Source organism: Maniola hyperantus, chromosome 12, assembly GCF_902806685.2.
Source record: "Maniola hyperantus chromosome 12, iAphHyp1.2, whole genome shotgun sequence".
Lineage (NCBI taxonomy): Eukaryota > Metazoa > Arthropoda > Insecta > Lepidoptera > Nymphalidae > Maniola > Maniola hyperantus.
Window position 1 is genome coordinate 10,986,733 of NC_048547.1, and position 12,158 is coordinate 10,998,890.

General features: G+C 37.7%; 1 protein-coding gene across 2 annotated transcripts; it reads left to right on the top strand.

The window, feature by feature from the left end:
• The first annotated feature begins 864 nt into the window (after positions 1-864).
• LOC117986931 (uncharacterized) lies at positions 865-11,808 on the top strand. 2 transcript variants are annotated; one of them, XM_069502062.1, is made up of 9 exons: positions 865-1,004; positions 4,014-4,145; positions 6,751-6,894; positions 7,651-7,871; positions 7,955-8,488; positions 8,579-8,920; positions 9,457-9,697; positions 10,153-10,452; positions 10,822-11,808. In XM_069502062.1, exons 2-9 carry the CDS (start codon positions 4,034-4,036, stop codon positions 11,154-11,156), a joined length of 2,229 nt encoding a protein of 742 aa, XP_069358163.1. In that variant the 5' UTR covers positions 865-1,004; positions 4,014-4,033; the 3' UTR covers positions 11,157-11,808. The 2 variants fall into 2 exon arrangements, with proteins under 2 accessions (XP_069358163.1, XP_069358164.1); XM_069502063.1 differs by lacking the exon at positions 865-1,004 and adding an exon at positions 1,270-1,422.
• The last annotated feature ends 350 nt before the right edge of the window (positions 11,809-12,158 follow it).

A 12,158-nucleotide genomic window follows, 5' to 3' on the forward strand; every position in this document is an offset into this window, starting at 1 on the left:
TGTTGGGGACAAGACGCAGATAAACTTTCAGCTTTTATAAAATAACGAAATTCTGGCACGCGCTCGCTCTTAGTCCATTAATATTATTATTAATACCTACTTTACCGCATTTTGTTTTCAATGAAAGTCGTTAAGTTTAACAATTTTAAAACTTTTCTATCTACCTATATACTTATACGATAATAGTAGGTACCTACCTATTTATGTCAGAACAAAATTATCTAATGTCTGAATTCCGTGGATTTTGGTAATTCTTCTACCCTACATATTATCGATAGGTATAAATAATTGCGATAAACAAAATTGGAAAAGGTTTTATGGCAAAGTATACTGGTATTGGTACTTATAGGTACCAAAGGAATGAGTATCTGGTACACCTATCAACCGTGGGTAAATCATGCTTGATTATTCCTTTCTCAGTGAGTAAGTTTCAATGGTTTTACCCCGATGATGTAGCAAGAGGACGTAAGTTTCTACCATGTCATCTTGTTGATGCCCACTCTCGATCTTGAACCTTGGACAAGGCGCGATAACGCAAGCATACACGCGGATAGGGTTGCCAGGTCGCCAAACCTAATAGCCGGACAGACAAGCCAGTTTGGCTGGACATTTGGGTAGAAAGGCCGGACACCCTACATTACTGAGGATTTTGAGTCTTAGTATTAATAGGTACGACAAAAAAAATGTGTGTAAAACCTAACAAAACCTAACAAAAGCCGGACAAGCCAGACACCGTTTATTTTGGCCGGACACGCAATCAAAAAGCCTACCAATGTCCGGCTTTATCCGGACGCCTGGCAACCCTACACGCGGATAGTCGGCCGGTCACTACCCACACTCCGCCGTCCGCATGCGGTTGTGTGACACAGAATTGGTGTCAAAACAAAGTAATGTTTATTCGTGTTTTGTTCAGCAATTTCTTACCAGTTCCTATTTGTGTTTTTTTTCCTCTTATTTAGGCCGTGTTCACTATTAAAGATATTGGATGTTCCTATAATTTGAAGGTAAGTTAATTTCACTGTTTAAAATCGATTTGTTCGTGAGGTTGAGATAGTGAAAATAAATATAATTAAAACGTTTGCACAATTTGAAAATAACGAAATTTTTTGATAAAATACACGCACCTACTATTTTAGAGTGTTTAAAAGTATACCTACTGAGGAAAGTGGCAGATTTAGATGTACTTACTTAGAGATAAGTAGTTTAGCGACATAAAATGAAAATAACGAAAATTTTTTCAAGAAATATACGTACCTCTAACTACTTAAGTAGAAACTATTTGAAAGACTTTAAAAGCATAATGAAGAATTGACGGATATAGACCGTACCTACATGAATAAGGTACCTATGCAATTATACAGTATATTGATTGACCTATTGATGTGAAGAAGTCGATTAACAAAAAAGCCTGCAACCAACATAGTACGTATTCAATTCTTTATGTTGCAAGATCATAGTCGTAACTTGCTCAATATTGCATGAAGAGTTAACTAGGTTAGCCTGAAACATTTAATTAGGAGCGTATAATTAATCTAAGCGTATAATATTACGGTGTACAATTTTTTGAATTATGTAAATAGGTACATTTTAGGTACATGTAGTCTTTGACTTTATGGATTGGATTTTAAGATATAGTCTAAATAGGTATGTAAAAGCAAAAGCTGACTGACTGACTGACTGATCTATCGACACACAGCTCAAACTACTGGATAGATCGAGCTGAAATTTGGCATGCAGATAGCTATTATAATACAGACATCCGCTAAGAAGATTTTTGAAAATTCAGTTCCTAAAAATAGGGATTTGAAATTTGTGTAGTCCACGCGGACGAAGTTGCGGGCATTGCTAGTATAAGATAAAGTAGTGTGTGAGCACAAACAGGTATCAAAACAGTCTATTCACGTGTGATATTATTAATTACCTTACCTACGGCTCGGGTTTGAAGCTCACACTCGTGCTTTAATAACCCCTATTATGCAACAGTTACATGAACTAGGTACCTACCTACCTGGTACTTCATAAAATTATTTTACATAAGGAATCATGTCTACATTAAGAGGAAACAAGTGAAAGAAAAGTGGATGGTGGTAACAATCTGCGAAACAGCAACTACAAACTTATTATTAACTATCACTACGTAACCGTAATAAACCTAAATGAAAAACAGATCAATTTTTAAAAATCCGCCATCTAGAGAAGGTCACATCTTGTGCCAAGTTATCCACCAACCCACTAGTAATAGTTTACATCATCTAACTATTGTCCTCTACCGTGAAACCTTGTTAAAGTCATAGGTTACGAACAGAACTTATCAAGCAAATGTCACGCATTAAAGCTATCGCTCTGCCTCTATGCTAGTTTGATTATTTAATGATATCGGCGTGCATAGTAAAAGGCACATCGTAAAACTGCTGTTAATATAGATATCAATCGTGCTGATAAGGTTATTGCTAAGGTCAGGTCAATATAAAGTAATCTTGAACCGTTATACCATACCTACCTACATACACCTACAGAACATACAGAATCACCTTATTTGAAAGTAAGTACATCAATGAAGCTTGATACCAGGCACGTTACTAGGTCAATAATATTGTTTATGCTGTTGCATAACTATTGAGGTTATTAAAACACAAAGTGCGAGTTTATAAAGCAAGCCGTAGGCGAGTTTCTTAATAGTCCCACACCGGAGTTTTAGGCTGAGATCTATAGAGCGCACTTAGACTTTGCTCAGACTTATGATTGAGTTAAAACGAGACAGATTTATGTGAGAGTTATAGCTCTGTCTCGTTTTAACTCTATCTTAATTCTGAGCTATGTCAGAGTGCGCTCTATAGATCTCACCCTTAATACCTAGTTTCACACACTAGGAACTACTATATACTATTCTTATATCTTTAAATCCAATCTATAATGGCAGTCTGTTATCACTTGCAATTTGTACTGCATGTGCCTATAAAAGTACAAAAATACACTAACTTGGCTCGGTAAAACCATGAGAGAATCATTAATTTTCAACAATGTTATTGTTTACGTAACCAAAACGGCAACAAAGGTTATTAAACTTTCTAAAACCAATTTTATCTACCGTCGTCCATCACGAGTCGCGATAAAACGATAGGTAACTACATAAGTAGGTAGTACAACCTACTCAATCTAAATAATATATAAAAGGAAAAGGTGACTGACTGACTGACTAACTGATCTATCAACGCACAGCTCAAACTACTGGACGAATCGGGCTGAAATTTGGCATGCAGATAGCTATTATGACGAAGGCATCCGCTAAGAAAGGATTTTTCAAAATTCAACCCCTAAGGGGGTGAAATAGGGGTTTAAAATTTGTGTAGTCCACGCGGACGAAGTCGCGAGCATAAGCTAGTTACTAATAAAAATAATAAATGTATTTATATCTACACGATATCTTACCTTAGTTACTTGAACTTTAATCTAAAAATATTTTTATTTTAAACTCAGGCTAGGTCCAGAACTTCAGACATTCAATAAAATAATATAGGTATTGATGCGATACGGTATTTTTAATAACTTAATTTACACCACATCTCTTATACACCACTACATCATACCCGCGAATTCATTCGCGTGGATTTAGGTTTTTTAAAAACCCGTGAGAAGTCTTTGATTTTTCCGGGGCGACCAAAGTAGCCTATTTCCGTCCCCAGGATGTAACAACTGCCACTACTACTAGGTATCCTACCATACTGTACCTAAGTAGTTAAAGGTAGAAGATTACCTTGATGTCTAATAAAATGCTTTATCAATAGGTATTCATAAACAAAAACAGATAACTATTTCGGTAAGTACCTACCTACATGCTAAAGCATTCATCATATTATATCTATGGTCGAGTTGTAGGCTAGTAAATAGCTAGTGAAAGTATTTAGAGATTTCTCTTAGAAGCTGTTAGTATCTAGACTATTTTTACTATACATGTTACCTACAGTAACTTTAGCGGTAAAGGGAGCATTTTATTTATTTCTGTTATTAATCAGTTGCAGTGAATGTATTCGAGATGGTGCGAGGCAACCGTGGCCTGCGCATGCGGCTACGAGAGCAGATCTTTACCTACTGTGCGTTTTGCATAGCGGTCTCCGCGCTGCCCGCACTGGCCTTATCTTACGTTGGTACGCAATTTAACTTTTAAGGCCGACCGCACATTGGAGTTTGGATGCGTTTTCATGCGACTTTGACGCACGAATAATCGCAACCTTCCAAGTAGGTACTGTGGGAGCGCGCGAATAGGTATTTAGTGCATTTAGTGTATTTAGTGCGAGTTAGTAGGTATGTAGTACAAAAACCCATCCAAAGAGCGATTAGCCTTAAGTACACAATTGGGGCCGATTCTCTTGTACACAATCTCTAAACTAAACTAAATTAACAGATCTAAATATAGTGCTATCCTTTTCCGCAAGCAACATTATGAAAGGGATAGCAATAGATTTAGACGTGCCATTTTAGTTTAGTTTAGAGATTGTGTACAACTGAATTAGCCACATTGTATAATTAAAAAAAATATGGGACCACCACGGAAACATCCCCTGTTGATTAAAAAAAAATCAAATCGGTCAAGAAACCTCGAAAAAATCGATGTACATACATTAAAAAAACCGGGCGAGTTGAGAACCACCTCCTTTTTGGAAGTCGGTTAAAAATAGAATTGTAGAAAATAATTTTTAAACTTGGTATATCAAAAATTGCGGAACTGGCAGGACAGGAACTTGCCTACCTGGAAATACCCTGGGTACCTATCCCTGCCGATTCCGCAATTTTTAAAAATTATTTAGAAATTTCTTTCAAGTGTAGGTAAAGAGGCTGTCATAAAAATTATAAAAAGATGTAGAAAATTCATTACCTACTTTTATGGACACAAATGTTTGCGGGAAAGTGAGATCATGATGTGATTCTAAGAAGAGAATTATCTTAAAGGTACAGATTATTCACAAAAAAATCGGCGGGGACAGAAATAATTTTTCATTCCTGCTTATCCCCAAATTCAAAATCGGGGACATACAGGATTTTTTGTTTCTGTTTGGCCCCACGTGGGGACAGACAAGAATCACTCTTAAAACTCCAAATAGTATCTAACAAATTAATGACATTATTCAACGGGCATTGACTCACGACATCGCGTCGATAACATTATTTAGATAAGACCGTAAGTTGCTTCTCGTTTGATAACCGGGCTTGGTACAATTCAGTTCCAATATCGAAAACTAACCTATAAGCGTCCACCACGCAGTCTTATATTTAAATTATAACTAGCAACCCGCCCCGGCTTCGCATGGGGGCAATGTAGATACTAATGTGGTGCCGTTGAGGTGTCATTGCCTCGGAAACTCTCAAATGAGAGATTTTTTTTCCGACCTAATTCACATTATTTCGATTTCTCTAGGGATCTCTAATTTTTTGAGAATTAAACTATAGCTATAAACCTTCCTCTTGAATCACTCTATCTATTGGTGAAAACCACATTAAAATCCGTTGCGTAGTTTAAAAGATCTACGCGTTCATACATACAGACAGCGGGAAGCGACTTCATTTTATACTATGTAGACATATACATATATTTAAAATATAGTATTTGTAAATATTTTATTTATAACATTGAGAAACTCAAATAGCAGAACGACAACAAACAGCAGAATCAATAAAAATAATAATCAATCAAAATGTAGTCATCATTACTAATTGGTTTCAACGAATATTATTATCTATTTTGGTACCGTCATATACCTACATCATTTAAAAAATTGCTAAACTTATAACTCTCTAGAGCGTAGCGAAACCAATAATGAATCTACGTCTCTCCCCTTACCGATATGAAGGTTCATATCGATTTGGCCCCAGTCTGTTTACATTCAGTAAAATATTTTGCTCCACATACCTAATCTATCATTAAAAGGAAAAGCTGACTGACTGACTGATCTATCAACGCACAGCTCAAACCACTGGACGGATCGAGCTGAAATTTGGCATGCAGAAAGCTATTATGACGTAGGGATCCGCTAAGGAAGGATTTTAAAAAATTCAACCCCTAAGGGGGTAAAATAGGGGTTTGAAGTTTATGTAGTCCACGCGGACGAAGTCGCGAGCAAAAACTAGTGAGTATATATAATTGTTACTAAATTACTTGGTTGCTAAATTATATCAGTGACCATTAAATAGTGTTTGTGTAATTGTAACACATAATTCCTGATAACAGTCAAAATTGTTACAATAGACAAATGTTACTTATTAAGTTATTAAATTCGAGGTCAAATATTTTCGTCATTTTCGGTTATTTTACATTCAAAAAACAAAAAGAAAGAAAATCTTTATTGGAAACAATTTCTGCACAAAACTGAACCCTACCTACGCAAAATACGTTAAACAAATATATTATATGTGGATATATGTCGTATATATTTGGTTTTGGTATATGATTTTATTTCAATCAGGTTTACGTTCCCATGATAACTATCTGAACTCCAAGTTTTAACAACTCAATCATGATGCTGCCTCTTTTAAACCCTGAGGAGTAGAGTAGGTAATTCTTGAGGCAATGATAATATGATTTGCCGCTTGTGATTGTACATATACCTATTGTGAGTTTGTGGGTACCAAATATAGACTTGATAGTATACTGTGTTCCAGACTCGTCAATCATGATGCTACAAAAATTGTTTAGCTCAAAAGTTTTCATGTTACTCAACTCATGTTACTACTGTAACTCAATTGAAACTGTTTCAGTGGTACGAATAAGTAAACATTTATGGTTGAAGCTGCTGTCGAGCAGATATCCTAGTCTCGAGTTCATCAGAACGGACACGGTACGATCCTTGTTGGACACACATAGAAACCAGGGCATAATCAATGTGTTACTATGTATAAAAGGTACGTAAGATTGGAGCTAGGCTGCCTTTTCACGAGGAATGGACTATAATGCCTAGGAAAGGGCGTAAGAACGACACTAATTGTCGACAATAAAAATTGCTTTACCACCGCTAGGTTGAATGACGTTTGCTGATCATAAAACTACAAGATCTATTTTTGCTTACATTTATAAAAATAGTATCAATGAATTTTTAACTTAACGGAAGTTGTTATCGAAAATGGTAAAGCAGTTTTACGGTCAACTATACAATATTATGTCAATCCCACCATTAGGATGCTTTTATTATATAGTGAACAGTTTTCCAGAATAGCTAAGATTATATAAGTAGTAATAGTAAGCTAGTAAGTAACACACATCCCTATAAGAATCCTCATACATCCCTTGCCGAACTGCAGCCTAAAGCTACTTAAGATATACCAATAATAAACCTAAAGTATAAAATATAAATATAATTAATAATTAGTGGAGCCAAGTGCCCTGCACGTATTGTTGAGGGATATCTCGGCGTCCAATAAAATAGTGAACTGTATTACACTTTATCTTTTATTATTTAAGAGAACAATTAGTAAATGAATTAAGACACAGAATCGTCTGACGTGGTCACTTTGTAGTCGTGTATATAAAAGTAAATGTGTGGTCCGCTAGTCGTACGCGGTCGCGTAACACGCGAGCCGTTGCCGACGCGCGACCTTCTCAACGCGGCCGGATAACCGCGGCTATCCTGAACAGCTTATTAATTTCACAATCTTTTTTAGGTGCGTTAGATGTCGAGGAGATAAAAAATGCACTGACGCAACATGTGATTGATCGTCGGGATCACAAAGGAGAGTTATTGTTCCCCAGATTAAGGCAATGTCTGGTATCAAGTTGGGGGAACTATGCGTGGGATGCCAATATACCATTCAGACTCGAAAACCATGTCGTCATGGCCACCGGCGTTCACCGAGGTCGTCCAGTATCTGACAGTAACATTCAGGTAATAGCCTTCTATTAAAATTAATCTTTTTTGAATATAAAACCCTTGTATATTTCTACTGCCACACGAACATTATGTTTCAGGATTATGTCAGCGAAATTATATCTAAATACTTCCCAAGCGACCAACCGCCGTGGCAGTATATAATTATACCCTGCGTCTCCATTGAACCAAAGTATTACATTTTAGTTCGAGTCCATCATCTACTTCTGACTGGCAAGAAATCTCTTAACATCGGCGATTTACTACTGGTACGGGACACGACGCCGAGCCGGATATTCGACCAAAGTGAATACTACAAGGAAAGCCCATTGGCAAAACTATTTCCAAAGCCATCTTCGATCCTGGAACTTTGGGATAAGATGAACGAAAATTTGTCTAACATTTGGAACGAATTCATATTTGAATATGATCCTACAGAAAGTACGCACTCGATGAAAAGTTTGCCTGGAATATTTCATGTCGCGGGTATTGTACTAATATCTGCAGCTAACGCTTTAAGAGATGTTACTAAAAAACGTTCAGAAGAAAGGGACCCACAGTTAGCAAGAAATACTGGCGTATTTTTATCCGCCGTACTACGTGAATGCACGAGGAGAAATTTAACAATACCCAAGGTGCGCCAAACACACTAAATTGTATTTAAGTTTTTATTTAATCCTAAGCGATATTCTCTGACAATATTAATAAAGCACTATAATTTTTAGGTGGTCATATCACCGCTCGTAACATTCGATCCACGGAAGTGGCCCCGAAAATTTTTTGAGACAACATATTCAACCACTCGAATGTTTCTAAGGTTACCGGCTTCCATTCGGGATGAGGTTTTGGCACTGAATGATCTCCGAACGACGGGACAAGTGAGGCACGTAAATACATTGACTTGGAAGTACGGAGACATTGGACTATTGTGGGTAAAAGCAACGGTAGAAGCATTGCTAGGCCTCATTGAGATATATCGAGCTCCGGCAAATTTTTGGACTGTCACTATATCCGCAGATGATGGGAAACGACACTTACTGCAGACAGTTTCTTTATGCGGAAGAAAGGTAGATATCAAGATTTAAATTCATTCGTATACGTTTAGACACAACGTCAAAAATGCAAAATGCCGAAAGCCGTAAAACGATACTTAGAATGCTAAATTTGCATTATGCCATAACGTGAAATACCGTATCGTGCAACACCAAAGCGCATAAATAATACATGAAATGCGATTTGGCATGTGAAAGAAAAATACGATAACAGGCGCGGTTTTGCATCTCCTGCTAACTTCAATTTTTTAAAGCTAGCCTTAATTAATTACTGTACAAATCATGCCCGCGTAAAATATGTAGTGCCAAGAAAACTGGCTGCATTTTCGCGCTGAACAATGAGGCAAAAAATGAGCCAGTTCTGTCACTAGAATGGCAAATTACGGGAAAACGAAACGTCTCGTAAGAATCTCGTGGCCAAACCATTTTCATTCTGAGAGAGGAGACCGGCTCAGTACTGAGTCGGCGATTGGTTGATTATGATGATGATGATGATAATAATAATAGTGAGAGGCGATAGCAAATAGGTATCATGGCACCTTACCTTACAGGTGACGTCGTGGTCGCGCCCCGTGTCCCGGGCCGGTGTAGAGCGCGCGGCGCGAGCGTTGGGAGTGTCCACCACAGACTTGGCCTTGTTCGCCGCCACGGAGGCCCTGCGTGCTTTCTTCGAGCAAGCTCAGAGCGACACCCCTGACTCCATACTCATCACGGCCAGGGCTGCTTCTGAGAGATTCCTTTACACATTCGCCGAAGGCAATGGGAAGGATTATAAAAAGTCGCAGACAGGAGGTAGGTACAACTTGTGCTAAACCACTGTATTTATGCTAAGTTATTTTTGACTAGCGGCCGGCCCGCCCCGACTTCATAGCTTAATGTACATTTGAAATGGTGAAAGAATTTTTCAAATAGGTTTAGTGGTCATAACTCATTACCAGTTGAGAGTGAAGACGGTGCATTAAAATTTAAAATAAATCATGCGTCTTTAGTGTTGTCTATTGAATCAATCAGGGAGCAAATTATTCGCTATTGTATCGCACATCATGAATTTGTTTCAATCTGTGAAAACAACACGGTTTCAGCGCTGCTGTCACCCGTGTCACTGAACATATACTTTATTAATATTTAGGTTACTTACCAATAGCATCTTTATTTTTAATATTATTAAAATTTACTCACTTTTTAAGAAGTTTTCACACTGTCACTCAATCCACCATAAGCTTATGAGCTTGCATTTGTTTTTACAGGCATGGTTTGCTTGTCCCTTCCCGTGGGTGCTACTCCACGACGCATAGCAGCAGTAGTAGACGAAGCTTGTAAGCGTCAAGGACTACTTGCCGCTGGCTGGGCAGCCCAAGCTCGAAGCGGAGCTCTCACAAGATCAGTACCTTCACCTCTGGCAAGACTCACGATGAATGTATTGTCTCGAAAGTTCGCCGTTTCTTATGCTGAAATAAACGCTCCAGTGGACAAGAGGGAGCGGACAACGATGTGGAACAAGACTATAGATTACGTAATTTATTGGAGACCACCCCAAGCCAATATAAGTGAGTACCTAGTACTTATCCGTCATCATCATTATCAGCCGATAGACGTCCACAGCTGGACACAGGTGTCTTGTAGGAACTTCCACATGGCACGCCCTTGCACCGCCTGAACCCAGTTCGCCTGTTTACTTACCTACCTCAACTTAATTAAAATAGAATATAAACCATTTTTCCAAAAAACTTTTATAAATTGCTTATGAAGTCATATGAATAGTTAGGAACACCCTTTCTTCTGAGAATAACTAGCAAGTTTGGCAGTAAAAAAGTCATTCTTAGCAATTAGCGTGACTACGGAATCTTATTTTAGGCGTGTTTGATGTACTTGGCCAGTAATTATCACAAAAATAAACATTTCCAATGCAATTTCAGGTATGTCACTGACAGTGATTCAGTACGCAGACACCGTCCGTTTAGCCGTCATGGCGGACGCACGGTTGGCTCCTGTGCATACAGTACCCACCGCGCGCTGGTCGGTCGCCATCGACAATCTCGTGAGCAAAGTCGACCAGGAAATCGTTCGAATTGCCGCGCAAGCGCAACACATTCCACGAATAATTCAAACTGATGTATGTGTCGAGGACGTTCAGAAAGCCAGTCAAGAAACTGAAGAAAGCATGCAAGGAACTAGTCCAAGCTCTCTTAAACCACCCAGCCCTGTTGCGTATAGTCCACCGCCTGAACGCAAACGTGTTATTGAAAAGTGAACTTTATTGTCAGTGTAATATTGACACAAATTGTATAAATATAAAATTTGAGTCGGCTGACGTTTGTTTGGGTAGAGAAAATATAATACATATTATCTGTTTAGATTAGACAATGTGCAGTGATCGTACCTAACATAAAACGAAGTATAAGTTATTTGACATCTAAAGGAATGATTTGACAAGATATGAATAATTGTAGCTAATATCTATAGTAAGTTAATCTCGAGACAATTATATTGCAAAAGCAATCACTACTTCTAACGTATATACATATCTACCGACACTTGTTATACTGTTTGTCAGTTTGGATTTGATTTATTTGAATTTGTTATAGTCCGTACAAAAGTACTTTTCACGCGCCATTTTAACTCTATGGGTCAACTGTCACGTTCACCTTTAAAGTAAGGACTAAAATCGCACTTTTGACATGAAATTTGACACATAAAGTTAAAATGGCGTGTGAGGAGTTAAATTTTACGTGTTACACACTCTTTCTTTTTGACATACGCTTATTAAGATTTTTGTAATAATGATCCGTATTTTTGAGTCATGGTTATGTGATACAATTTATAATAGGTGAAAAGAAAAAAAAACAGAAAAGTGCTGCTATATGAAATATACTCTTGTATAATAATAAATATTTAATGCACTGCGTTGTTCTATTATTTTAACCCATATCAAGAAATAGCCGGCAAGACATATTGTACCTCGACCTTTAGAATAAGATGTTGGCCTTGGAGAGCGTTGTCTCTGTCACTCATACATATGTGACATTTTATCGGTCTTAACGACAGAGATAACGCTCTACGAAATCGCTATCTCTTTCTAAAGGTCGATGTACATTATTTTCTGCCGCGTACTGTACAATATTTCCTGCCGGGTATTGTAAATAAATTTGTGCAATAGCATTTGCTATGACAGCAGCCTATGTCTAATCAATTTAGTTCCCTGGTTGGTCAGCTTCTACGGATCTCCTCACTTCTGATTTGATCACGTAGAGGA